At 38.0% G+C, this 27,695-nt stretch overlaps 1 protein-coding gene across 1 annotated transcript; it reads left to right on the forward strand.

Annotated features, from left to right (window-relative positions):
- The first annotated feature begins 2,000 nt into the window (after positions 1 to 2,000).
- si:zfos-911d5.4 (uncharacterized) lies at positions 2,001 to 17,080 on the forward strand. The gene is made up of 6 exons (XM_061708127.1): positions 2,001 to 2,026; positions 3,403 to 3,503; positions 3,868 to 4,016; positions 4,977 to 5,205; positions 5,590 to 5,810; positions 16,913 to 17,080. Coding segments are annotated over exons 1-6 (870 nt in total). The 5' UTR covers positions 2,001 to 2,024.
- Positions 17,081 to 27,695: the final 10,615 nt, after the last annotated feature.

The raw sequence follows: 27,695 nt of genomic DNA on the forward strand, positions 1-27,695 counted from the left end.
TAGCTTGTCACCAAGGTCTGCACAACTCTGTTGATGACACAGCCACTTGTATCACGGTGTGCTGAAGCAGGGTAACATCTAAAACATGCAGGACAGTGGGCCTCGAGGACCAGGGTTGGGAAACACTGCTTGACTGTATTTTTTTTTTTTTTTAAGAAACTTTATTTCAATTCCAGAAAATACAATAACATTAAAATAAATGGCAGGCATCATTCAATAATATAAAAAACAAACATACATAGGCATAATTATAGTCCAAAAAATATAAAATTGTTCTCTTCACAAAAAAGCTACAATAAAGTGCAAGTAGTTCTTGACATTAACAATTATACTAAATAATAAAAGGAAGGCAAAACATTCAGATATCCGTAAACATTTCTTTTATGAGGTTGACGGTGGTATTACATTTTTTGTTATTAATCAATTGTATTGTCTCAAAATATATTTTGAAATCAACTTTAAAGGGAACTAAGGATGGACAGGATTTGGAAAATTTTGCCTTATGAATGTGAAACTTGGCAACAAGAATCATAAAGTTGACCAGTTGTTGAATTTTGTCATTTTGGTTATGGCTTTGGACTGTAAGTAGAAAAACAGACTGCAGGCTGACGTCCTCGAACGTCACATCTCCGCGAGGAGAAACCTGATGCAGGCGGCTGATGCACGTGCTCTGGTGTTTACTTCTTCCAGGAACGCTGGAAGAAGAAACAGGGGGCAGTACCTACAAGTGAGGAAAAGCTTTCCTGGATGGGGTTACTCAGCATTTAAACGAAGACCTTCACAGCGACATAAACACCCGGGAAATGTCCAAGTGAAATGATTTGAATAATCCTCTTGAGCCTTTAAGACACAGCAGCGAGTCGTGAACAGTATGTACAGTAAGTTTGGTTTGAGAGTCTGGGTGTTGTTGTCTTTGTTCTCTCCTCGTGAGTTTACAACTTGAAGCCTTCGAGGTTCGTCAACAAGGCTGTCTTAAAGGACATGTAACACTGCTCGAGCGATGGAAATAGTCGTTTCTGCTTCTGTTTTTCTAACTGTTTAACTAACTCCAAATATTAAACAGTTTAAAATAAAATACAAAGATATTATTTTTCAGAGGTACAGGGATGAGCAAAATGTTTGGGTGCAATAATACAGTGTTTATTTTTTATTTATTTATTTTTATCTTTATTTTCTTACACTGGTCAGTAGCTTGTGTTGTTACAATGTTTTTATTGTCTTGTTTTGTTTGTTGTTTTTTTAGTTTTTTTGCTTGTTTGTTGGTTCTTTTTTTCCTTTTGTCCTATGCAGTATGTGTCCCTATGTATACATGTATGTAGGTACTAGTTTGTGTGTGTGTGTGTGTGTGTGTGTGTGTGTGTGTGTGTGTGTGTGTGTGTGTGTGTGTGTGTGTGTGTGTGTGTGTGTGTGTGTGTGTGTGTGTGTGTGTGTGTAATTATTGTGTATAGGCAATATTATGTTTGCACACATTGCATATATTAGCTAGTCATATTTAAGGAGAGGGTGTGAGAGTTTATAAGTTTTACTTCTTCTCACTCCCTTTCGAATATGTACTCTGTTATGCCTCATGCTAAGACGATTGTCTTATTTCTTTTTTTTTTTTTAATATGATTCATATTCGAAATAAACACTACAACCAACCAACCAACCAACTTAAAATTGACATAACACGCCGTATTTTAATAGGATTTTACATAAAAATGATGAATTTGGTCACAAAAACATATTTATTGAAGTTTAGACAACATCTGCTGTCATATACAGTAAATAAGTGTAACTAATGCTTGTTCACATGTATAGATACGTTATTTGCTGTAACTGCATTGCTTTTTCAACGTATTACTCTCAACGAGGAGCTAGTTATAATGAGCTTTTTTTCTTTCTTTTTTTCCATGATAAAGATTACAATGCTTCAACTTGGAAACCTCTTCACTCATTTCCATCTAACCTCCAAAACCCCTCAATGTGCACGAAGAGAGAGTTCTGAGCAGATGTCAACACTGCCTGACTTTTTAAAACATGTCATGTAAGTTTAGAGGTTTACCAAACAATGATTGTATTTGCTTCAGCTGGCTGTGACGTGATGGTAGGTTACATTTCTCATTTCCCACCAAGTCACACTGACTTATTTATTTTTTTATTTAATTTTGGAAAAACTGTTACTGAATTTTTAGGTTTTGTAGAAGCTTTAAAAAGAAGCAGCAGAAGGGCGCAGCCCCCTGTTGTGTATTACTCCGCCCCAAATTTGAGGCGGGGACACACACAACTGAGGCCCCGTTTACACGGAGCAAAAACGGTGGCGTTTTCATGCGTTTTGGCCGTTCGTTTAAACGAAAACGAAGCTCAAAGTCACCAAAAACGATCATTTCTGAAAACTCCGGCCAAACTGGAGATTTTCAAAAACTCTGTTTTCACGTTTGCTTGTAAACGGAGGGAAACGGATATTTAGGCTTCAGAACGTCACATTATGCAACAGAAACGTCACCAGCATCATTTGTGTGACCTGTGTTTACAATTTGTTTGGCCACCGTCAATATTTTCTTAGTTTTATATTCTAAAGTCACACTTAAAGTAACTCCACTTCTCTGTCACTCCAAACGAAAGACTTTCGTTCAGTCTTGGAAGTAACTGCAGTTAAGGCTGATTTATGGTTCCGCGTTACACCAACGCAGAGCCTACGGCGTAGGGTACGCAGCGACGCGCACCGTACGTAGGCTACGCCGTCGATTTAACGCGGAACCATATTATTCAGGCTTCACACGTGTCATTTGTTGACGTTTTTTTCCAGGATTCTGATTGGCTAGCATGACTTTACGCTTCTCGTTACACTGCCCCCTGCAGGTTTGGCTGCTCATAGCACCTTAACAGCGTATTTATGCGGGTTCGTGTAAACGAGGATATTTTTCAAAACGTAGAGGGGGAAATATCCTTTTTTGTAAATACCCGGCTATGTGTAAATGTGGCCTGATACGACACACAAGTAGGTCACTGAAGAAATGAACTTTCAAGCGTTGTAAAGTATACTTCAAATATATAATCAAATTGTAATTAATGACAATTTTCTTCAGTCAGTACTGCTGCAGATTCAATAGTTTTTATGGTAGCTTCAATTTTCTGGACCATGAACTTCATTAATGGAAATAAAAGCATGATTCATGCTCCAGTTTTGTCATATGAGCTGTGAGTTGTTTTTTTCTCCATTTTTCACAATGTATATCAAAATCAGATTGAAATCTAGACTAATAGCTGGCAATATCTCTCCTGAGAAATAAAAAAGACAACCATATTTGCTCTTTGGGATGATGTATTACCCTGCATACATTAAGAAAAAAATGTTATATGATATTTCTTTGTTTGTTTGTTTGTTTCTATATTGAATTATTCAATGCACTTCCACTGTAGGAAACTCACTGGACTGAGGAAGGAAGATGTTTACAGCAATCTCCGTGTCCCTAACCAGTTTCAGACAGCCAAAGACGACATCAACATTCTTATCCTCACAGGTTTGAACGCATGTTGAAATTATATTTATATGGACATGTGGCTGTGAGTACCAGTAAAAAACACCAGAAACTATCTATGTTTAAAAAAAAAAAAAAAAAAGCGTTCAAGTCAAAGATCATCTTTTGAAGCGTGACAGGGGACCAGACAAATGAGTGAAGTCTGGTTAAAAACCTTGCAGCGGCTGAGTCCCTGTCACAAACCTGTGTTACATTTTTATGACTGACCTTTTTGTGTCATTCCTTTGGTCCTTTATTTTGTTAAATAAGTTTCAGAAAATGAACAACGTCAGTATCAGTGGTATTTTACCAGTGTTAGAGGTTTATAACCCTCTACTTAAGTGTTTAATGTTTTCCTTTTCTTCAGGCCAAGGAGTCTTCTGCATAGATGTGAAACCCTGGAGAGGAACAGTGTCTGCTCGCAATCAAAACTGGCATGTGCAAGTGAAAGAAGAAGAGCAGAATTTTTTCAATACCCGCATTGAGCAAATGGAAGATCCATTCAAAGCTATCATGGTAAAAAGATCCATTTAGTTTAAATGTTGAGGGGTAAATAAAAAAGCATTGTGAAAATGTCAAACTGTGTGGCGCTCTTAAGCACAAGGTCCAATCAATTGTTCAATTCAGCATTTTCATGCAAACTGTTGCAAGGTCAAAGGAGACACTGCAACAATTTGTATGTAAATTTCAAAAACTAGAGTAGAGCTTCTTAAACTTCAGGAGTGGGCACTCTAATAATTATATTCGCAGGCCAAAGGGGGTGGAGGGTGGTTGGGGGAAGTAGGCAGGTGCCTAAACACAGCTGTCACCTTATGTGCTTGGGTCTATTAGCAGTCATTCATTTCCATTTGTATAGATGCTTCATTTGGACTGGAAGCTTGACAGGAGAGTGTTTCTGGTAAACACAAGCTGCAGTATTGAAATGCTTCCAATTAATTGCATCTGTAAGGTCCATTAACCCACACTGTGCAGATACGGCTCAACTTTTTTTGCCAGTTTGAAGTTACATAATTTTTTGAAATTGGTCCTCTGTGTGTTTTAGGTAATCATGCTGCAGAACTGCTGAGGCATGACACTATAGGCTTGATTTAATAAACATTAAAATATTTACTAGGTTAACTGATAAGTCCGCCAATAACTGAAATTAAAGGTTTGCTGCTTTTAAACCTGGTGTATCATTGTTTATCATGTATATTTAGTAGCTTGAAACAATTTGACAATATCATAATGGCTATTATAACAAATATATTATTACAAAATTAAATTAAATTTAGCAAAATAATCTAAATCTAGATGTTTTTTGAAAGGAAGAATGGAAGAATAACTGCTGAATGAATTTAGGTTTACAATCAACACAATTATTTTTTAAATCATTCCATACTAATATTTGTTTGTGCTATAAACAACAAATACAGTAAGACATTGACAATTTAAGATGGAACGGATGGAATGATGGTGTTTATTTTTTTCTTCTAGACTAAAACGACTAATTTATGTAGCTATTTGAAGAGGAACGGAGCTCCTGTGCACCAAAGTCTCTTCTTCCCTCGGGTCGTCTTCCTCTCCCCAGACTGCAGGCTGGATGAGGAGCTAATGAAGAGGAGGGAGCTGGTCTCCCAAAACCAGATAGATGACTTCCTCAGATCTTTCAAGGAGGACTATATGGCCTGGATAACAGATGCTTTGACTCCCTCCTGGATCTCAGGTGTGTGGTCCTTTGAAAATGGAATTAAAACTTGAAAGATTAATTAATGTTTTAATCTACTGTAAATATGTTATGGAAAAAAAGCTTAACTATGTATTCATCTGTTGTTGTATATTATTGTATCTTTAAACATGCAGTGTAACTCTACTAATTTTCAAGCTAATCCATTGAACAAATGATCCTGATGTGATTTTCTTATTTTTAGCTTGTTCTAAGATAAAAAGAGATTTTAACTTGTGAAGACATATGTGTATGTATGAAGTTACAGCCATATGACATGAGGACAAGTGCAGTTTAATTTTGTTTATGATAGTGTAATGAATCCCACCACAGGGGGAGATTAAGTGTCAGAGTCCGGTTGAGCTTGGGTTTTCCGTGCCACAGGTCATCTGTCATACAAGCAGATGGAGTCAGTGCGGGAGGTCCTGCGGAGGGTGGGAACGTGGGATCTGGTGCGTTTGCGCTGTGGCGAGCAGCTGAAAGGAGACTACCGGGGCTGCCAGTACATCGCACTCAACCGCCAGGAGACCAGCACGCTGGAGTTTTCCAGGATCAGTGCCCTGTCTGCTGAGTCACTGTGGGCCCTGCTGGGACACGCCCCTCAGGTCAGTCCATTACCAGTCCTCTGTACCTGGGGTTAAATGATGTGCCATGGCTGGAATCATCACGCTGGCATGCAGCCCAACATCAACCAGCAGGTGGCAGTAGTACTTTATGACTGCCTCAGTTTTCAGCTTCTTTTTTCCATGTCTGGTGTTGCTGAAGGGGGAAAATTTTTAAGAGGTACATTTAATTGTAATTTCTCCTAAAGTTGGCGATATATATTACATTATTTTATAGATTATTTTAGTATATTTAGGATCACTTTTTCTTTAAAAAAAATAAAGATAACAACTACATTTTGTGATAAATATTGCAATACAGTTACAGCTAAATTTAAAATCATTTAGAAAAAAAAACCTCAAAAGTTTTATTTCTATCAAACTACCTTCAATTAACCATTCGGTATTTTGATTTTATAAAAAGTATAAAACATTTATCAATTCCAAATGTTTCAAAGGTCTAAATAAAGAAAATGCTCAATTAGGTTGTTGTAGGTTTTTGTTTGGTTATTTTTAACCTGTTTGGCTTTCTTTACTCTAATGTGCACTCTTGGTTACATTTTATTAACACTCCAATTTCAAATTATTTCCTTAACTCTTCAGCTTTTCATTGAGGTAATTAATTTGATCACCCTGAGGTACTCAGTGCCGTAGCTCTCATTTCACTTCAAAGTCAAGAGACTTGTACCATGTGTGTGTAGATAGATAGATAGATAGATAGATAGATAGATAGATAGATAGATAGATAGATAGATAGATAGATAGATAGAGAGATAGAGAGATAGAGAGATAGAGAGATAGAGAGATATGAGGCCTTTTCAAGACCAAGAAGTATAACCCCTGTGCAGCATTCATTACCGATTCACACCCTCCCTCAGCACCTAAAACATGGGTTTTCCATACAAGCCCACTCAGGCTTGTGGCTGCCCACCCCCTAAACCCCCAGACTGTATGCACTTTCCCCCACTCGCCTCCAGCTGCTGTGTATTTGATACATGACCCAGCAGTCATTAGACAGTCTCCAGTGGGCTCTTTTCTCGCCCAAGGGGACACACACAGTGACAGGAAAATATATTATTTCAAAGAAATATTTGTAAATGAAGGCACTGCAAGGAAACATCTCAAAAAATGTGGCTTGGATGATGTGGTTAATAAGCTGTTAATGTGTCTATTTACCAAGCTGTCAGTTTCCACTTATTGCCAAGCAGGAACCTAAAAAAACTTGTTAGACCTTTTTTGAGGTTTTTCTTAAGGGTTTTGCATTATAAACCAAAAATAAAATTGGTTTCACTGCCTCTATCACCTACCACTGTAGGAAAAAAAGCCCTTTGCTCGTGTGCGGCAGCTGCAAGAGGAAGCTTGGAGGGTGGCAAAGAAACATAATAGCTCCCCCAGGGCATATTTTCAGGGCTCAGAAATAATGCATGCTTTTGATTTGTTACTTGTAAACACACAGCCCAGAAGATCTGTGATGTGACCTATGGTTTTCGCCCGAGCATCTGTTTGCTTGTAAGAAGTGGCATCGGATGCATTTACAAAGCCACCGTTGAAGTGCTAAGTGTGTTTTTTCTGTGAGCTCGTGCAATTACTCTCCAGCGAATGGGACGTCCACATGCCCCAACGTGGAGAATGATTGAGTAGAGTGGCTGTAATTTATTAATTATGGGCTATATTCTTAGACCGTGGTTCTGGCTTCATTCAATTTGTATGGATTGAAAGGTAATTACTGTGTGTGTGTGTGTGTGTGTGTGTGTGTGTGTGTGTGTGTGTGTGTGTGTGTGTGTGTGTGTGTGTGTGTGTGTGTGTGTGTGTGTGTGTGTGTGTGTGTGTGTGTTACAGAGACAGAGAACAAGCCTCGTCTATTCATCTCATAATTTAAAGTGTAGGTTACTTATGTTGTTCATCTTCATGTCGTCTCTTATTCGAATATTTTGTTTCATGCGTCGTGTTACGGGTTATTATTATAACCTAGAAGAAGCCCCTACATTTTCAAAAGTTCAAAAGTGCGTAGCTGATGAGAATGAACTTCCTTTAAGTGTAAAATGACTACACAGCCCTGTCAGCTGATTAAAAGAAGCGCAGCCACAAGGTGAGACGTTAGAAACACACGGACAACATCTCAACATCTCGGACAATGGTACTAATAAGCAGATCTCGGTTTCCAGAGCTACACCTCGTCTCCCTGACAGGCTAGAGGTGCCACACAATTGCAGCTCGTTAATTTAACTCCACTCTAGCATTCCTCTCCGTTGGGCTGTCTCCCAGGCTGCACGTGTCACAAGCCTGTAATGGACAGCCCGGCGAGCGCTGTGTTTAGTACAGAAGAGGCAGAGAGGGGAGACATCAACTGCTTTGTGGTGATAATGAATGGAGGCACACAAAAGGCCAGAGCAGGCCATTTACACAGCCTGCTAATTCTGCTGCCTAAATAGATAATATCAGCAACCACTGTGGCTTTTTGTTCTGTTTTTGTATGGTGGAAAAATGTATGAATCCCCTTCAATTAAATACATGCAATGTCACTGATACTTATAATCATCTCTTAAAATCATTTGAAAATCTAGCCACGCCATGTGTGCTGTAATAATAATTTTAAAAAAGTGCATGAACCTGAGCTTATGCACTTGTTTTCCATGTACTAGTTATGGAAAATAAAAGATGAAGAGGGAACTTCAAAGTTGCTGCACGTGCAATTTGATTGCTAATTCGATGTTGTCAGTCCCACAAAGTTCACCGTACACTGGGTTCATCAAGTGCCTCATGGAAGGATGATTTCTGCTCCAAAAGTTTCCTAGAAACTTTCTGATGGGTTCTCTTGAAAGAACCAGCAATTAGCTGTGTGTCATTTTTGCAACATAAATGAAAATTGTGTGGAAGCTAAGTACTGGGATGCAAAAATTTCTGTAATTGCAGGACCACTCTTGAAAGGAAACTGGAATGGGAAATAATTTGCACCGGAGTGTGTGTAGGAAGCAACAGAGGGAAACTAACCATGCAATTATGCAAAAGAAGAGTGCTGCTGCATCACAAGTGTCTGTAATGAACTAGTGAAGAAACCAGCACTTACACCATGGAAGGCAATGATGGAAGCTGCCTTGTAATAGTGTGTGATTAAACTTGGTTAAAAAAAGGAAATAATATTGACTTGAGCGGTGAGTCAGAGTGAATATCCTGCACTTGTCAGTTTGAAAAAGACTTGATATGATTTTTCCAAATGTATTTCCGAACATTTAATAACAGTAATTTCAGACGGCTCCTCAATATGCATTCACTTTCTAACGCAGGTATCTCTATCCACCCAAGCATGCAAAATAATCATAGTTCAATTCACTTCTCATATCAGTGGTGCTCACTTAATTTCCTTAACTTATTTTGGGTTACTTTTTTCCCAGTAAAAAAAAAATATATGGCACTTAAATAAATTGTTCATAGAGTGAAACTCAATCTCCAACTTTTTTATATCTTTGACTTCAATCTGTTATAAACAATTCTACGCTGTTTTTCTAACTTTTCATAGATAAGAAGATAAAGTAGTCCGTCTAAAGTAGTCTTCAGCTTTGACCTTCATGAAAATAATTATAGTTGTGAGCCTAATGATAAGATCATATAATCACACTCGGAAAGTCAAAAACCAAATTATATCAGACTTATCTAATAGGATATCTATAAACAGTTATGGCTTCGTTCTGGATTTCCCCAGTTCATGATTATGTGCCGTGAAATTTGACTAAATGCTGGTTTTAGTTCCTAAATGGAACATTTTTCTTGGTGAGTGGCCAGGATTTTCATTTTTTTATCTCTGCAAACTCAGTTATTTGTTTTGTGGATTCAGGATATTACAGTGATCCTCACAGTACAGGCGCTAAGATATGATCAATAGGGAGTCATGAATAATGAAGAGGACCGAGTGCAGCAGAGGTACTTAATTACAGCTTCAAAAGCCATTCTCGTTAATTGAGGAGAATAAAGGTGGTGAAGTATTCTCAGTAACTGCATTAGATCTTTTTTTTAATCAAGCTTTCTTTATTTCCACTGCTAAAACCTAACTTATGGCTAGAAAACGCCGGCTCAGGCCACTCTTTCATCAAAGTGGTGCATTTCTGTTTTTGACATTTAATAACAAGGTTTATTATGTGGTCATGTCCTTTTCCCCTGACCACCTGTGAGCAATCTATCGTTCTTTTAATGTTAACGCTAATTTGCTGCATATCCAGACAGTGTGCTGCTCCTGTGTGCAGCGCATACAGTAAATAATTGACAGCCCTGCCATCTGTTACAGTTATGTGAAATTACGGATAAACTAGTTAACAGACACTTTGGCCCATTGTCTGTTGTTTTGATAATCACCCTTAATAACGGATGGCATCAATATGGTCTTTAAACCTGATTTGGGAGTTAATGGAGTCAGATGGGGACGGTCGGTGTATGCTCCGGGGGTAATGCTGTTAGAGATGTTCGTAAAGAGCAAATTAAATCAGTCATAGATTGTGCCCTCTCAAGTCAACCAGACAGCCAGACCCATTGAGGAGAAAAAGAAGGGGATTCATATTTTAACTTCTCACGGAAAATGCACTTATGCGGATGGAAATAAAGTCATAGCTGGGTGGCTGGATGTAAATGGTTATTGCAGAGAGTCTAATGGCTTCCTGTTGGCCGAGGAAGGCTGCTTGGAAGCAGCAATTCAGAATTTAGACAGCAATTTATTTTTCTTTTAGGTTCATGGCTTTAGCCAAATGCAGTTATTGACATAGACGGTAATGTCACCAAGTTAAAGTTTAGGCATCTTAATGGATCACCCACATCTGGAACCAGTAAGAGTTTATGTTTGATGTTTGAGTATTTCATGTGGCATGTACTACAGAGAGGCCTCAAGTTGGTTTTTGTTGGATTTCCAAGTCCTGAAATTTATAGTCAATTACTTTGAAAACAAGTCAAAAAGGAAACAAGTCACAGGTCCAGGTTCACAAACTTAAAAATGTTTGTGTGATTTATGCCTGGCAGGTATCCACAGGTACTCAACACCTGATTAATCAAAACAAATTATTCAAATTCAGAAAAAATATGGCACTGGAGGAAAAAATAAGAAATAATTGTTTGAAACTTTACAAATTAAAGTATTGTGCTTTACTGAAATGACGTAGAAAATAACAACATATTCTCAACATAAATAGAATAGAATAGAAAAAATTATTGTCACTATACATGGGTACAGTGGGATTAAAAGCAGCATCACCTTTCCAGTGCAAGACAGTGCAAACAGTGTTACCAATATACAATATATACAAGAAATATGAAATAATATATCAAAAAAAATATACTAACGGGTGGGGGTATGAGGATGTTAAGGTGCATGAGGAGGTTAAAAACTTTTCACTAACTTTCTATTAAGAAAAATCCTAAATGTATGTCCAGATCCGGAAGATTAGCATTCCCATAAACCTTTGCACAGTCCTCGTGCCTGCACAAGTCTATGTAAGGTAATTGTTAAAATTTGAAGACAATGATGTTGGCCAACTTCCATGATTCTTAAAACAAAGAAATAATAACCATCTGTCAATATCACATAAGATAAGTACAGATGAGATACAGACAGCATGATGTGACAGATCGGCACGACAAGATGGAAAAAAGGGAACAAAAAAAAAAGATTCAACCTTCAGTAAGGTACCTATGCTGTTCCAGGTACCTGAAAGTGTTGATGATCTCTAATGTTTCAAGAAAATAACACGAATACACGTCACGTCCTCACCAAAGCCTGTCATGTAGCCTAGATGTTTGCCTTTACTGTTTTATGTACTGCACTGATGATTGGCGAGAACCTTGTAGCTTGGCATGAAATAGTTCTCTACTTTCATTTCTGACACTGATTCAGTGTTATTCTGGAGCAGAGGTCCAATTAAAAACAGATTGAATCATCTAATAACCTCTGTCAGAAACCTCTGTCTGCACATAGATTTTTTTTTCAACTTATAAGGCCATCCATAGCACCTCGTACCATCAAGAAACATGGTGGAGGGGTGATGATTTGAAGCCACGCAAAGCTTGCCTGAAACTTGGTCATGCAAAGAGGAAATGATCCCAAGCACATCAGTAAATATACACCAGAAAAGACTCACAGTGTAGCCATGGCCCAGTGCAAGTGCAGACCTCTACATGATTGAAGCGCTCTGGCCGGATTTTAAGAAATATTTATCAGCACAAACCTTACCAGAGACTGATATCGTTATACGGACAGTGATTACATTTTTGTTGATTTTAAAGGTGGATGAATTGATGATTATACATACTGCTGCCTCAGTGTAGCTTTGCCTGTTTACTGGTAGAATCTGTTGTATGATGAGATTAATCAAAATGTGCTAAATATACTTTTCTTCCAAATTTGTAATTCATCTTTTTGGTTAATTTATGAATTCCTAAAGTACATGTTTGTAGCATTTAGGGATATCCATTGGCAGAAACCCTCATCCTTGTTGTCAGTCACGCAAAGGTAACTATTGGAGTTTGTCCAGCATGCTTAAGAGGAGTGTTTTACTTCTGAATCTACATCATCTACACATCATCCAACTTTTACAACTAATCAACGTATTATTTTCATTATTTCAGGAGACTCATTCTCTGCCATGATTAGCTCATGGGAAACATGCAAATTAATTCAATGAGCCCAATAAAAGTAATTATTTGATTAAATTGCTGAAATTTACAGAGTAATCTGAATTAAACAGAGTAACAATTATAACTGATTAATACAACTGTTTCCTCGAATGCAAAGTTTACTAATACCATGAGTTACGACTAAGTTATTAATACCGGTGTCAATGTGAGGTATCATATTCTAATGCTCACACTTTATAGTGTCAATGGTTTATTTATATATATATATATATATATATATTTTTTTTTAAGCAAAATTAGAGTAGCTTTTGTCCAAATTTTCATTGTTTGGAGGAATTATTAAGTGTGACCCATTGGCCATTTTTGAAAATATTATACTGTGTAGTCTTAGCTTTAAGAGGCACCGAATTGAGTAAAATCCCATATAATCCATTAGATTCACACACATCTCTACAAATGAGTTCAATATATTCATCCACTTAGGCAAACCACACTTTGTTTACATATTTACCTTTCAAACCATTGTTGGTCCATGTCCGTGGTTTTTGGGCTCATCCACAAAGAGTTTTTGTGTCCCAGAGGCGTGTTACTCAGTGTTACTTCCCCATCTGTGTCTGGTGAGACACGGCGCAGAACAAAGAGCCCGTCGTCTGAAGCTGGTGTGGCGTTACGCTCACTCAGAGTTCACCTGAAACACGGCACCCATGGCTCCAGGTAACTGGTCCTGCTGGGATTCTTAGACTTTATCAGGGGAGGAATCTGAACTTTGTGAATGTCAATACACGGTGAGGGGAGACATCTCTGCCCATTTACACTGACACTCTGTAACTGACACACAGACTATGATTGACATGGGCACTCACGGACCTCAATTAGAAATGATTACATGTAAATACAAACAAGTAGGTCTACATGTCGATATGATGTATATGATTTTTTTTTTGTGTGTGTGAGTACGTAAATAACCAAGCTGGACCTGAATCTGTACAAGGGACCTTCCCAACAAGCAGAAGACCAAGTAACCTGTGCAGGTCAGCAGCAGCTGCTCAAACTGAACTGTTTTGTTTTGGATGGAGGTAGTGAGTAAAAGGGTGAGCAGTGAACTAGAGGAAGGGTTTCTGACCCTAGTAGATGGTTCATAGGAAGAGGGAGTTTTTCTTGCTGAAATGTGAGGAATGATGTCATTCACATGACTGCCGCGACAGTGAAAGTGAGAGCCACAACAGGGTAGACACCGTTAGATGAGCTCGCAGCCCTTTGTGTGACACCCAGCCTTCGCCCCAAGGGTCCTTTCCTTGACATGAAGTGCTACATACACACACCCTCACACAAACGCTGAGGCCTGTTAGTGCTTGAAATAGTAATGATTCTCGTGCACTTGCAGACAATTCACAGAAGAAGGTGAGACATTATTTTATACGCTTTTTTTTCTAAGATGTTACAGCTTTGACAAACTTCATCTTCAGACAGGTGATTTATTCTTTGTATTAAGTACATATATATCTGATTGATATATATATATATATATATATATATATATATATATATATATATATATATATATATATATATATATATATATATATATATATATCAGATCAGATTGAGATCACTTTTGAAATTCAATTTTGTGTCTTGTACAGTTCCACCTTGTACCTTTACCTTTATATCATCCCCAGTTTCCTGTGACATTTTATCCACTAGCCTTTTTCCTGTTATATATTACAAATTGAGCCTATCTGTGGGGGTTTTTTATAGTTAAAAATCACACTGCACGACTTGGTGGGACTTCTGCTATAAAATGTTATTAGCAGCTGATGGGTGAAGAGAAAAAGGACCAAACTTTCTCCGCCTGGATTTAGGTAATTTAGTTGTTCTCCCCAGGGAGATTCTGGTCCTATTTTATGAAACAAATAGTTTTTTCTCCGTGGGGTTTAAAGATGCTGCAGAAGCAGTATTGTGCCTGCAGCCTTCCTGCATCACAAAAAAATTAAGTACTCAACTTTAGTTACTTTAAATTAGTTAATTGCTGATTATCAAGGATTGCTCTTGGCTATTATTTGTTGGGATAATTTGCTCTCTGATGTTTTTGTCTTGGTTTTTATGCCTCTGTGCCACCAGCTGTCATGAAATAATTTTTTTCATGCATCCACAATCAGTCGACACTCACTGACTCTGAAGTGTCTGGTGCTATTGTTACACGAGCCGCGTGGCATCCAGCCAAGGCTTGAATATTACACACAATTGTTTAGAGGTTTTTTTTCTGTCTTTCTCACCCTTTTAATGTACACTAATAAGTAAGTAAATGACAGAAAGGTTTGTGCCTAAAATGGTAGTGGCCTTTGTTGTAGATAATTAGGTTAGCAGCAAGAGCGTGCAGGTGCTAAGGGTGTGCTGTGCGCTCGTGGTGTGTTACCGACTAGCTCATATTTGTAGGCTGTCAGGGGTGTCGCACTTCCCATCAGCCCCGAAGCTCAGCAACCTCTTCACTATTAAAATGATCACTTTCAATAGCAGACAAAGGAAAGATGGAACATATCTAGTGCAGGGTATTTTCCCCACCTCTAATGCTTATCTGCCTTTTGATGTTGGCGTAATAAAAGGCCTATTGGGCTTCCACAATGACCTGCAAAATGGACAAGGGCCAATATACTAGGCTCTGACTGTCGCTAGCATTAACTAAAAGGCCCAGACATTATGGAGAGCCAGGGATGAAAGTACCAGGGGGGAAAAAAATGATAATTGAAAAATTGCCTAATGCTAAAGTGAAAGAAAATGGAACTGTGAAAAGGCTCTGTAATATTCTGTTATCCCCTGTAAATGCAGCCAAACAAGAGCGACAGCGTGGCATTCTTTTTGAAATGGATGTGGTTCAATTACCTGCATGTCTAAATCTAGTTATGGCTTCCATTGTCAGACTTGAAACATAACAGGCAGTTTTGATGTAGTGTTAAAGGGTATTATGCCCTACAACCTACTTAAAATCACAAGCCGAATGACTCCATTCACCATGTGGAGTGGAATTAGCGCTCATGCTGAGAACAAGGTTAATTTAATATTTGTTCCGTTTCAGACTTTTGTTTGGATCACTGTTCCAACAGAGATGCTTGATATTTTATCAAGCTGATGAAAACGATTGCAGTTTGTAAGTAGTTCCTCAGGATTGTTAATGGTTGTTTTCTGTGATTTCTTCTATTTCACCGAAAAGATCTATTAATGTGTTTACACAGCACTGGATCTCATTAAAAAGCATAAAAAATTAGAAGTGATTTTGTTTCTTAAGGTGTTTAGATTACAAACTCCTATTTGCCGTGAAAACAAAACCGTGCCCTCAGTAACATTTAAGTTCTCCTGGTGCTTCACATACAGCTCTGACTTGTCAGCACATGTACAGTGGTCGTCTGGAGGAGTCATGTGACGTCTGACACCAGGATGTTGGCAGCTGGTCCTCTGGGTCATGCGGGTTAGGGCCTATATCGATCAGGCTTGTTGCGGCACATCCTGCAGATTGGATTGAGATGTGGTAATTATTGAGACCAGCTCAGCATTTCTGAGCAGTTTTTACTGTGTGGGAGGATGAGGCGACTCCTGCAGGAGGGGAGGGAGGTTCTGGACTGCAACAGTGCGTGGTATGAGTCGAGAAACATCCACATGAGTGTCAGGACCCAAGAATTTCAAGGAGAACTGCAATGTAATGAGATCATCAGTGTTATTCAGCCCATTTGTAAATTATTTGAATGTTGGGGCTGATAAAAGAAACAGATTCAGGTAACCGTTAAGGTTGTGGGTCTTTAAACATTACAACATTCAGTTCAATTCAAATCTATTGATGATTAAAAATTATTTTCTTTTTTTTTTTTTAATCATTATGAAGTGGTTAAAATGTATAAAATTTGATGGATGATCTGAACATTTGTGATGTTCTGAAATTCTTTATTTTCTAAATGAGTACTGTCCCACTCTTCATTTCCCCAGAATACTGCAGAACTCAAAGTGAACCGAAAAATATGCTTTTACTGCTCTAAAAACCTCCAGCTGAGATTCTCTGTTTCGTAGTCATTGAACCACAGTGGTGGAACTGACTTAACAGGAACGGACTTGCATGCTGCTGCCTCAATGTCACAGTTTAGTCTAGATCGGAAACTGGACGAGACATGTGACTGGTAAACTTTGCTAAATGGATTTTTCAAACCTGTGAATCGATTTTGAATCTAAGGGAAAAAGACTTACAGGTTGTCTACGAATTGATTTTTTTTGTCTTCCCACACCCCTCGTAACATTTATGCCGACGTCATTCCAATGACTACATTTCAGTGTGAACCATGAACCCAGTGCTGACACCATAAATTCAATACTAGCTCTGGGTTTTATTCCACTGGTAAAAGAAAAACATGGAGAATTGTCTAAAATTAATTTTACTAATATTTTATGTCTCCAAGGTTTTGCAAACGTCAGATTTCTCATATCATTCCTTTTTTTTTTCCATCTTTCAGGTAACTGTTAAAATGTATAAACGTGGCATTCAAGGCTGGCTGGGAAAATCCCTGAACGCCACTACGACAATCCCCTCCAACACCTTTGTGATCTTCAGAATCAGCGGGGAAGAAGCAGATGCCAAAATCCCAGCAAACACCATTCACAGCATCACACTCAGTGCATGATGGGATAGCATGTCTCAGATAATTGGAGGACGATGGCCATCACAGCATCCCCCCATACTCCAATCTATGCAGTGTCAATGCTTAATTCTGATCTATTTTTTTTAAACAAAGAAAATTCCAAAATGTCTTAGTGTGAACATGTATTGGAGGAGGGAAAAAGTTGCATTTGCCAATTTCGCTGTCCTCAGTGGCATCATTATTTTAATTAAGATGGTTTCAGTCAATTTACTTGATTAATTTTCTCTTGTTTTGAATTTGTAGGGCTGGCCCACACTTTACACTAGCCATTAATTAACCATTATGCTAGCTGATTGTGTCACAGCGGTTCAGGCCACAAGTGTTAAATTGGTTAATTGCGGCAGTAAAAAAAAAAAAAAAAAAAAAGAGTGTGGCTTCTGGCGCTGCCAGCAATGCTTCAGTGGGTTTTAATGGGAAGTTATTTACGGTCTGTTTAGAGAGTGTAACTGTAAGGTGCTTTATTAATATGCTTCACCACACAGAGGAGATAACATATCCAAGAGCACACAGGCGTAGCCACCAGCGTCATTCATAACTGAGGCCGAGTCTCTTTCCATCAGTTACCGGGCTTACACAGCTGCGCTAACAGGAAGCAATTGTATTTACTGGGCCTGGTAGCGGCCAAAATGAAGTTATTTCCATCAAGATATCGGTGCCTTTAGCTAATACAATAAAAGGAGCTCTCTTTCTTTCAGTTGATGGTATCTTTGCGTGGCATCTCCACCTGGAACATCATTACACCATGCTCAACCTCCTCACTTTTGCAAATGTCTCTTCACTGTTTTACCTGCAAGACAGGTCTTAGGTTAATGCACATTGTTAAGATTTTCACTTAGAGGTCTCAATGCTTGAATAACTCAGCAGTGTGATTCATTTGGATATTTCACTTTTTTGGGGGGAATTTTTGGCACTAGTGGCTTTTATTCAAAGTAGGCTGACAGGAAATTGGTATGGAGAGAGGGGGAAAGACACGCAGAAAAGAGCGACAGGCTGGGATTTGAACCTGCGCTGCATGAGGGCAATGGCTTCAACCCACTGAGCTTTCCAGGGCCCCGCATGTTTCAACTTTTAAGTTTCCCTCGGGAACTGTTGTCTTCACAGCACTTGACAACTAGTTAATAACCAGATGGATTTCAAAGAAATTGCTATAATTCTGATGAGTGATACGTGCATGCAAGTTTTATTGTTATTCCATTATGCCATTATATCAAATCTTTTTTCATTTTTTCAAACTTCTAGCACTTTGAAGCATAAAGCCGACATAAGAGGCACGATTGTTAAACATACTCTGCAGCTGTTTGGTTTAAATATGGTTGTGCATGTTTCTTTCAAGTCATTGAATGTGTTTTTCAGGTGTGTATTGACTGGCGGGGAAATAAAGAGACTTGATTATTTACACTGATCGGATTGATGAGACTTCCTTGTTTATTTCACTTACACTAAAGTGTGGATATATTTTACTCCAGATGACAGTTTTCATTATTTTTATGTTTTTTTCATACCACCACAGTAGATTTGTAAGTAACAACCAAAATGCATTCATCTTAAATTCAAGCAGCTGAACAAAACTGTAGCATAAATCATTTTGTAAGGACGGGTACAGGTATAAATACAATATAACTGTTATAATAATGTATGTATTTTATCTCCTTTACAATAACAAATGTATATCTATTATGACGTACCACAATTTCAGTTATTTGTCGTTTTAAGGCAAATACACCCTTAAATCAGGAATCCACTGATACCATTACTTATTGACTCTTTTGTGGCCCTGCAGCCGGCCTGGTGTTGTTTTAACTGTATGTTTGATGTCATTGCCTTGCGTCTTATAGAGCATCATTTATCAGCTTTGCTGCACTGAGCTAAATCTGAGCAGGCAGTAAATTACAGTCCTTATAAGCTTCAGAATTCATTTAGCTCCTTCTCTCTTTTGTCACATCATCAATAAACACTAGTGACCCAATTCCTTTGGAAGTCATGAATGTCCATGCCACCAAACATCATCCGTGTGCATTTTGTAAAGTCAAATCTGATTTTTATTGCAGAACCTTGTGGTGTTTTTGAATTATAATCTTTACAGCAGATATTTTTAATGATAGTACTGATGATAGTTACTCTATAACTTATAGCCCACACCCACCCATGAAACAGCTTGAAAAGAAAATCCTCAAGTTAAAGGTGACAGTTCGCCCTTTAAACCCATTTTAATGATATAACATTATCTTGGATTTGTTTTTCTAAAGACTAAAGAGACTTTCAAAGGTTTTGTATTAGTGGACATCATACGTAGTCATTTGTCATCACTGGGCAACAAGGTTTCTTCAAGTCCTTATTAAGGAAATGGAGGGTATCCATCAAAAGCTCACACAGCTCTTTGAAAGCATGCAGCATGTCCCCAGCGTGGTAAAAGACTGGAGATTAAGGATGGATGAGTGGCCACAAGGACAAAGGAAGCCCTGTTGGGCAGCGTGCTGGTGACCGGGAGGAGAAGCTGAGCGGAAATGGTCATGGAGATCAGACCAGAACACAGTGTGACAAGGTAACAAGGTAAAATGATCCATGCTGCAATTCTTCTGGAAACTGAATCAATGAGGGTTCTATTAAAATGGAAATCTACCTGGACGCTGAGCCTCAGCGAATCCATAATTGAAAAGAACCAGCAGTAAATGTACACATGTCCTATGCGATATGTACATAACTGACATGACCTAAAGTTTTCTTAGTGGTAACTTCGTTCAAAAAGTAAAGTTAAGGAAAAAAAAACACAAAAAAAAAGACCTTTGACCTCTGGCTGTTCTGCATGGTTGCAAGGGTTGCCAGGTCAGGTGACTCACTTGACCCTTTCTTTGTACAGGACATGGAAATGTCAAACAGTCAGGACATAGTTTCCTCTCATGTGGCATACGTAGGGACAGCCAGTCAGTTGAATCACAGCACAGTACACATATTGTCAGCAGGACATAATAAAATCCCCTCTGAATTGTTTGCTGCACACTCTTCCACCTGCTGGAACACAGATCTCGCTTCTCAGCCAAAATCCAGCACAGAGCAAAGTCAACACATGACCCCATTTATGTGATGTGTGACTTTGCTCCTTCAGTTCGACTGGCTCAAAGGTTCTGGCCGGGTCCATGCCAATCCGCTCGTTTTACCTGTAATATTTTCAGAGATGCAAACGTTTTTCATCTGTTAAGGGCTCTCGAGATGAAATTGTGTTGCTCTGAGAGTCTAACCCTACTGGTAAAGCTATATTTACCGTAAGTGGGAAAACATTTAGCAGTGACTCTGAATGTGCCCCAACGTAAACACTCTGAGTACAAAATTGGGTGAAACTAACTGTACATTTATGTTCCGCAGTTCGTTTCATCGACATCTCTCTGAATCTCTTATTTGTCCACAAAAGCTAGTTTGGCTTCACTTCTCACAACTTTGAGATGGAAAATTCAGCCTTGGCTACTTGATTAAACCAAAACTGCTGAGAGCAGCAAAATAATAGCCTTGGCCGGACTAAATGTACAGACTGTTAATCTGCTGAAAAAACACTGACCTTAAAGATGTTTTGTCTACTCGAATCGTAAGAATGAATGATCCTTTGTGCCTATATAATCAGGATGCTTCCTTTGTTTCATTGTCATTCTGCATCGAGACGTCTCATGTATGTTTTGAACCTTTTGCATGCAATTGATTAATTAAATCTACTGAAATCTGGATAATTTCTCAACTCTTATTCTTGGTCATTTAGAGACTCAGTTTAAGTCCAGTTATTCACCTAGTTGGAAAGAACACATTAAAGAGCATTTGATGGAGTTTTCCACAACAAACTTTACAATATTTTTCTTGATTAGGAATAAAAAGAAATTAACAAATAAAAAACAAAATTTGACAAAATCTCATTTTTTCCACTTAAAGGAGCTTGAGGCTCCTTTTAAGAAATGAGACTCTCTAGCGCCACCCTTCACCACGACGGCCGTCGGGGGTACTGCAGCCAACAGTGAAGCCGGCACGGGAGAACGGGGAGAACGTGCATGCAGCGTCATGTGACGTCACATCCGCAGCCCAGCGCAGGAAATTCGGGACCGAATTGCAGCACATTTTGCAGCACACAGCCTGTTCAAGGCAAAGGAGAGATACACTAGAGGGCTCATTCTTTTGGGTTTGGAACGCTTCATCTGACATTATTACTAGAAAACTTAAAATGTACACTGATTTTTTTCATAAATCTTGCCACAATCCGGCCTCAAGCTCCTTTAAGTCCAGTTATTCACCTAGTTGGAAAGAACACATTAAAGAGCATTTGATGTTTTTTTCCGCGACAAACTTTACAATATTTTTCTTGATTAGGAATAAAAAGAAATTAACAAATAAAAAACAAAATTTTACAAAATGTCATTTTTTCCACTTAAGTCTAGAATTTCATCATCACTCAACTATTCATTTTGTTTGCTCAAGTTGTTAGATTAACAGGATGTAAATGATTTATTTGCTGCTCATGTTATTGAAAAGCTCCACTTTACAGAGCAACCTGCTTATTTTTTTACTACTACTGTCATTTAGCAGACGCTTTTATCCAAAGCGACTTAGTACAAACACACCATTTCACCAGGGGAGCAATTAAGGTTAAGGGCCTTGCTCAGGGGCCCAAGGTGGTTCAACTGGGTTGCCATTCTGGGGCTTGAATCTGGGTCCTTCAGACCCAAACCCACCTCTGTAGCCACTAGACTACCAACCCCCTTTTTTACCAGATATATTGTTCGATGTTTCGATGTTTAATGAACCCTAACTCCAGTAAGACTTTTGGTAAGGAAATAGCAAGCACATGAATATAACAGTTGCATCCTTTTAGGGTAGTAAAGTGGAGCACACGCTGCAGGACAAATGTGTGACAAAGAAAACATCAAAAGTGCGCTAAACAATTATCAGTGGCGAGTTGTCTATTAACTAAGTCATCTATGTTTTACAGACAGTTATCTTAACTTTTATGATGCCTGCTTGGCAATTTTCACAAGAAAATTGTTCCAGTGAGGGTGAAAAGCTTTCAGTGCTGATTTGTTGCATCTACAGTTGCAACATTATTCTTCCCCATTTCAGTTAAGTTATTGTGTTTATAGTTTCCCATGACATTATTGTTTCATACAAATATATTATTCTAATGTTAGTTTGATTTACTATTCTAACTCATATGATTGGAAACAATGCTATGTAATATAGTCAAACTGCAAAAGAAAATAATTGTAAAATAGCTGTATTTAACCCATTAAGACCAGACTGAACATTCGGGTATACCAGTTTCCATTTTTAAAGGATGCCTCAGTAGTTAAGGTTAATACAAAACTCATGTGTGAAAGGGTTAAGAGAGCTTATAAGAATAATGGACCAATGAAACTCTGCATTTTACAACAGGATAAAGTGTAATTGCAGCAAAAAAGAAAAAAGAAAAACAGCCAGGTACTACATTTTGCAGGCTTTTATACAACCACTACAATGCGATGATGAAAGAAGACAAGCCATCCCTTTTGTGCCCACTGACCTCTGTTCTGTCATCACTACTGAATGGTAGTAAAGCTCTCAGTGTGAAAGCAGCAGAATTCATAAGAGATTAAATGTTTTTTCCACTTCTGACAGATGTTCCACATTAAATATAATCAACATTTTATTAAATGTTCTATTAGTTTTAATACATTTCACAGTGAAAAAATAGCAGTTTAACCATTGTGCATTAACAAAATAGATAAACGGGCTCATAAGCAGCTATGTCTAAGGGAACAGCAGGAATTAAACACATTTTCAGACAACCCTCAAAGGCAGTGCACAACAAAAGACATGCAAGAATAAAATGAAGCTTTCTTGCCAATTATTCTTTCAAACGTGGCCATGTTAGGGCTTTCTGAGCTTCACACAAGCAGTCTTTTCTCCTCTCATCCCCAGCTATTGAGGGGGATGCATTAGCCAGGCTGGATAGATGTATAGTGGAGAGCGAGCGGAGCAGAGAGTTCGCAGTCATACAGCTCACTTCACGCCTGCTGTTTCAGACCTCTCTTACAATTTCACTCACGCTGTGATTTTTACTTTTCCTCTTTAAAGTGAGATTATTTTTTTTAAATCCGACAAGGGAAATATCCATTCATTTTGTCCATCTTGATGAACATAAAGGTGACTTTCTTGTGTGGAAGACTATTCATCATCAGTGCTACAAAAGACCTAGTTTTATAGACATTGCTTACTTTCAAACACGTTCATTCATTTTAATTTAAGTAACCCACAGTAGCAAAAATTACATGTCGCAAAAAAAAATTAACTGACTAATGCTTTTTGCAATGAAACACTGAATTTATGTCACCTACATGCTTCCGGACCACCTCAATGAATGCTCAGCTCTTTATTTTGATGGCATCTCCAGCAAGGTCTGCAGAGTTGTGAGCACATAAATGTGGGGTTAATGCTGCAAATAACCACATCCATCACGCTATTTCATTAGCACTGTCCTTTGACCTGCTCCATATAATGTTGTGAAATGTGTCAGGTGCCAGATTATTGGGAAGCATGATGATCAATATGTGAATAAGAGAGTGCTGCGTGTGATGTTGCTGGCAGGGCTGCAGAATAAAGGTCCATCCAGCATTCTGCAGCCTTTCACAAAACTGGAAAACAAATGGACTTGCCCAAGGCAAGAACCATCGATAATAATATGATGTGTGGACGATGATGAATTAGAACCAGACGTCTCAATGCCTCGCTGCGGAACATACAGAAACATTATTAGATGAGTGAATTGATTTCTGCATTCACATCAGTTTGCCTCATCTGTATCTGAGTCAATGGGATGAAACGCTCTTTCACTTTACCGAATTCAAAAACGTTAATAATGTCCAATAATCAAAAGCTCTTTATGAAAGCATCTCCTTTTTTGTGTCATTGATTTGGTTCCATAATGTACCGCAATCACTGATCACTCAGACAGAATGCACTTAGGAAATGACAAATGTATTTTATATTCAATAAGATAGATTTTTCCCTGTTTAACCACAGGTTGGAGTTTAAACACATGTTCAAAGGGGCATTTGCACATCCATAACAAGCCCAGACTTTAAATCTGGGATATCACATCCCATAAAATGAGCTGCTACCGTTTTATCCAAACATATTAATAATTTTCCACATTTCCCTTTTTTTTCCACTGACTTCTCCTGTGTTTGGTGTATGTATGACCCACAAATTCAGCCATTTGATGATTTGAAGTTTAATCTAAAAAATCTGCTTGCCATTTGGTATCAAATGATCCCAGACATTTATTTTTCTTTTTCAATCTTAATTCTGTTACCTGGACTTTTTGGGGGGGATTTCTCATTTCAGAGAAGCAAAATCCAGAAATTGCTATTATGAATCCTCCATCTTGTCCTTTAAGTAGTAAAACATCATCTGCTCTTTTGCCTGATCTTTAAATACATAATAAGGTTGCTCCATTTAGATTTAGCAACATTTCTACCACCTCTAAAGACTGCAGTCCTCCATAATAAGTATTTCATATACCTTAAATAATGCTATATCGCCAACATAAAGTTAAAGCTAGCTAAGTCCATCAACTCACGTCCCACTGCTTCTCTACCTGCTGACTCCAAACATGAGATTGTAAGGCATTGTTGCACAACTTCCTTAGCTGGCTTTTAGAGCAGTGGAAAACCATTTGATTCTGTTTATTTCATTTATGTGCTATGAGATGGTGCATGGACAGAAATACTCATAGATCCTGATACCCTTATTTTGGGCAGAATCTGTGAGTATTTCTGATGCTAGAATCAGAATCAGAGCAACTCTGTGTGCAATATAAGATCATGTAACCTGATCTTACAAGTCAAGTCACATAAAACCCTTTACATAACACATCGCTGTAGTCTTGCGCCCTCTGAAGTTTCATATTCGAACACGACTTTAATTTAACACTCGTTGAATATACTACAAGAGCTGCTATTTTGTTCCACTAATTTAAAATTGATCCACTAATTTAACTCAAAGTCTCACAATCCAATTCAATTTATATCTCAAAAATCAGTAAAGATAAACTTCATAAACCATGAATTTATGCATAAACTGTGATGCTGACAGCAGAAAAAACAGCTCTGAACAACTGTCAACAATAACTTTGATGGGCTGAGAACCTCTATGAGGTCAGTGTCTTGACCTTTGTGTCAAAGGTCAAACCACACACGGAAATACTTCATTTTGGTATAATTTTGTTCACGAAAGGTAGAAATGAAACAAATGCAGTGTCAGAGTGAGCAGAAGTGTGCCCTACTGATCTTGAGATGCATCCCCGTATCCTAATATTCTTGTCCTTGTACTGCATTCAACTAATCTGTACACTGAATGCCGAAGTTTTTTTTCTTAAGCGCAAAGGCGTGACACCACAACTTAATTGGCTGATAACAGTTGTCTTGAAATGCTTGGCTTCAGGGGATTTAGCCGATAACATAACCTGCAGTCACTCAGAGACGCGGGGGAAACCTGAGCCTCAGAGAGGTGGTGCATTAGTTCTGCTGAGCTAACCGTGAATGCTAATTGCAGGAAGGACAAACTGTAACACTTGCCCCGTGGTCATGGAGCCATTAAACAACACGGGGAGTTTCAGATACACGCTCTGTACGGAAGAGGATGGCCTCAAACCGGCTGCAATCGGATTTCATGGAAATAGTGATAACGACTGTCATTTAAAGCCCACGGTGGGGGGGGGGGGGGGGGGGTATTATTTGACCATTTAAAATAGAAAAGAAAACTCCCCGTCACTCCAAATAAAGCTAAACATAAAAATATCTAAATAGTGCAACAGGTTCTATATTCTAAAGTGAAGACTTTCTATGATATATAAGTCGGTGTTTACAGGACTGTCTCAGAAAATTAAAATATTGTGATTTTCTGTAATGCAATTACAAAAACAAAGATGTCATACATTCTGGATTCATTACAAATCAACTGAAATATTGCAAGCCTTTTATTTTTTTAATATTGCTGATCATGGCTTACAGCTTAAGAAAACTCAAATATCCTATCTCAAAAAATTAGAATATTCTGGGAATCTTAATCTTAAACTGTAAGCCATAATCAGCAATATTAAAATAATAAAAGGCTTGCAATATTTCAGTTGATTTGTAATGAATCCAGAATGTATGACATTTTAGTTTTTTTAATTGCATTACAGAAAATAAAGAACTTTATCACAATATTCTAATTTTCTGAGACAGTCCTGTAAGTGGCTCCATCCTTTGAACAAAAAGAACGTTGAACGTTGATAAAACTGTATGTATGTTTTTTTCAAAGTCTGCAAATGTTTTTTGTAGCAGGGAAAAGACTATCAGTAGAACCATGAGATCAAGTATTTAGGCATAGTAATAGATTCACAACTCACATTTAAAACCCAAGTTAAAAAAAGTTGTGAATAGAATCAAATTTAATCTGGCAAATTTTAAACACATAAGGAATAATCTTAACAACTGAGGCTGAAAAGTTATACATCAACGGCATGATTCTCTCGCACATGAACTACTGTCATACCAGCTGGTCCAGACAGGTAGGACCGCATTACAATCAGTGTAAAAACTCTAGAAGCAGGCTTTGAAAACATTGGATAAAAAGTCAAATTTATATCATCATTGTAATATTTTAACTAAATATGTTTTTTTAAACCGGGGAAATATGATTAAGTTTGCAGACATTTTACTTGTATATAAAATCCTTCATGGTCTGGCCCCCCTCCACTCAATGAGTTTATTAAACTAAATCAAAACTAAATCTAAAACTGCACATAGAAAAAGGGCCTTTGGGCAGTCAGCCTTTTCCTATCGAGCAGCTCATACCTGGAACACCGTACAACTAAGGAACATCACATCTCTTTATTCCTTCTCTAAAAACATAAAACAGTGGTTACTTGATAATCAAACATGCGGTCATAATCTGGTATAATCAGGTTATTGTTTTTACTACCTGTTTGTGTTTATGTGCTTTTGTGTGCTCTTGTTCTTCATTTATGTTGTTTGTCATTATTCAGAGTGTCCTGGTTTTACTAATTGTTTGTACTCTGTGTTTTAGTGTTTTCTTTTTCAATGTTTTTTATATATACCATCAACCTGCCAAGGACTGCAGATGTAAATCAGCCTGTATGGCTAAATCTGGCACATTTACATGATGGACTCAAGTGCTCATGTCAATTAATGTGTGTTGTCCCTTTTTAAATAAATAAATGAAATGGAAAAAAAGAACACAGTAACCGGCGAACCATTTACTTTTATAAGTGTGTTTACTTTCAGCTGTGGTGGTTCTTGGCTGTAGATTTTAAAGTATGACACTGGTGCCCTGACCCTGCCCCTTTGGCAGCTGATGTGAAAGCTTGTTTCAATTTTGCTCCTTTTTTCCTGTGAAGCACCAACTTTCACAGATTATCTGTCCAAGGGAACGATTAACAACTTTGTTACAAGTGTAGCTGCATAATTTAGGGTCAAATTGCTTTTAAATTATTTCAATTCAACTATTCAACAATATATACAGTACAGACCAAAAGTTTGCACACACTTCCCCATTTGTTTGAATGAGAAGTTGTGTCCAAACC

This window comes from Cololabis saira, chromosome 19 (genome assembly GCF_033807715.1).
Source record: "Cololabis saira isolate AMF1-May2022 chromosome 19, fColSai1.1, whole genome shotgun sequence".
NCBI classification, from domain to species: domain Eukaryota; kingdom Metazoa; phylum Chordata; class Actinopteri; order Beloniformes; family Belonidae; genus Cololabis; species Cololabis saira.

Coding starts and splice junctions, on each gene's coding strand:
- si:zfos-911d5.4 (XM_061708127.1), top strand. Junction 3,504..3,867: donor CAACATTCTTATCCTCACAG/GTTTGAACGCAT, acceptor CCTTTTCTTCAG/GCCAAGGAGTCTTCTGCATA. Junction 5,206..5,589: donor GACTCCCTCCTGGATCTCAG/GTGTGTGGTCCT, acceptor TCCGTGCCACAG/GTCATCTGTCATACAAGCAG.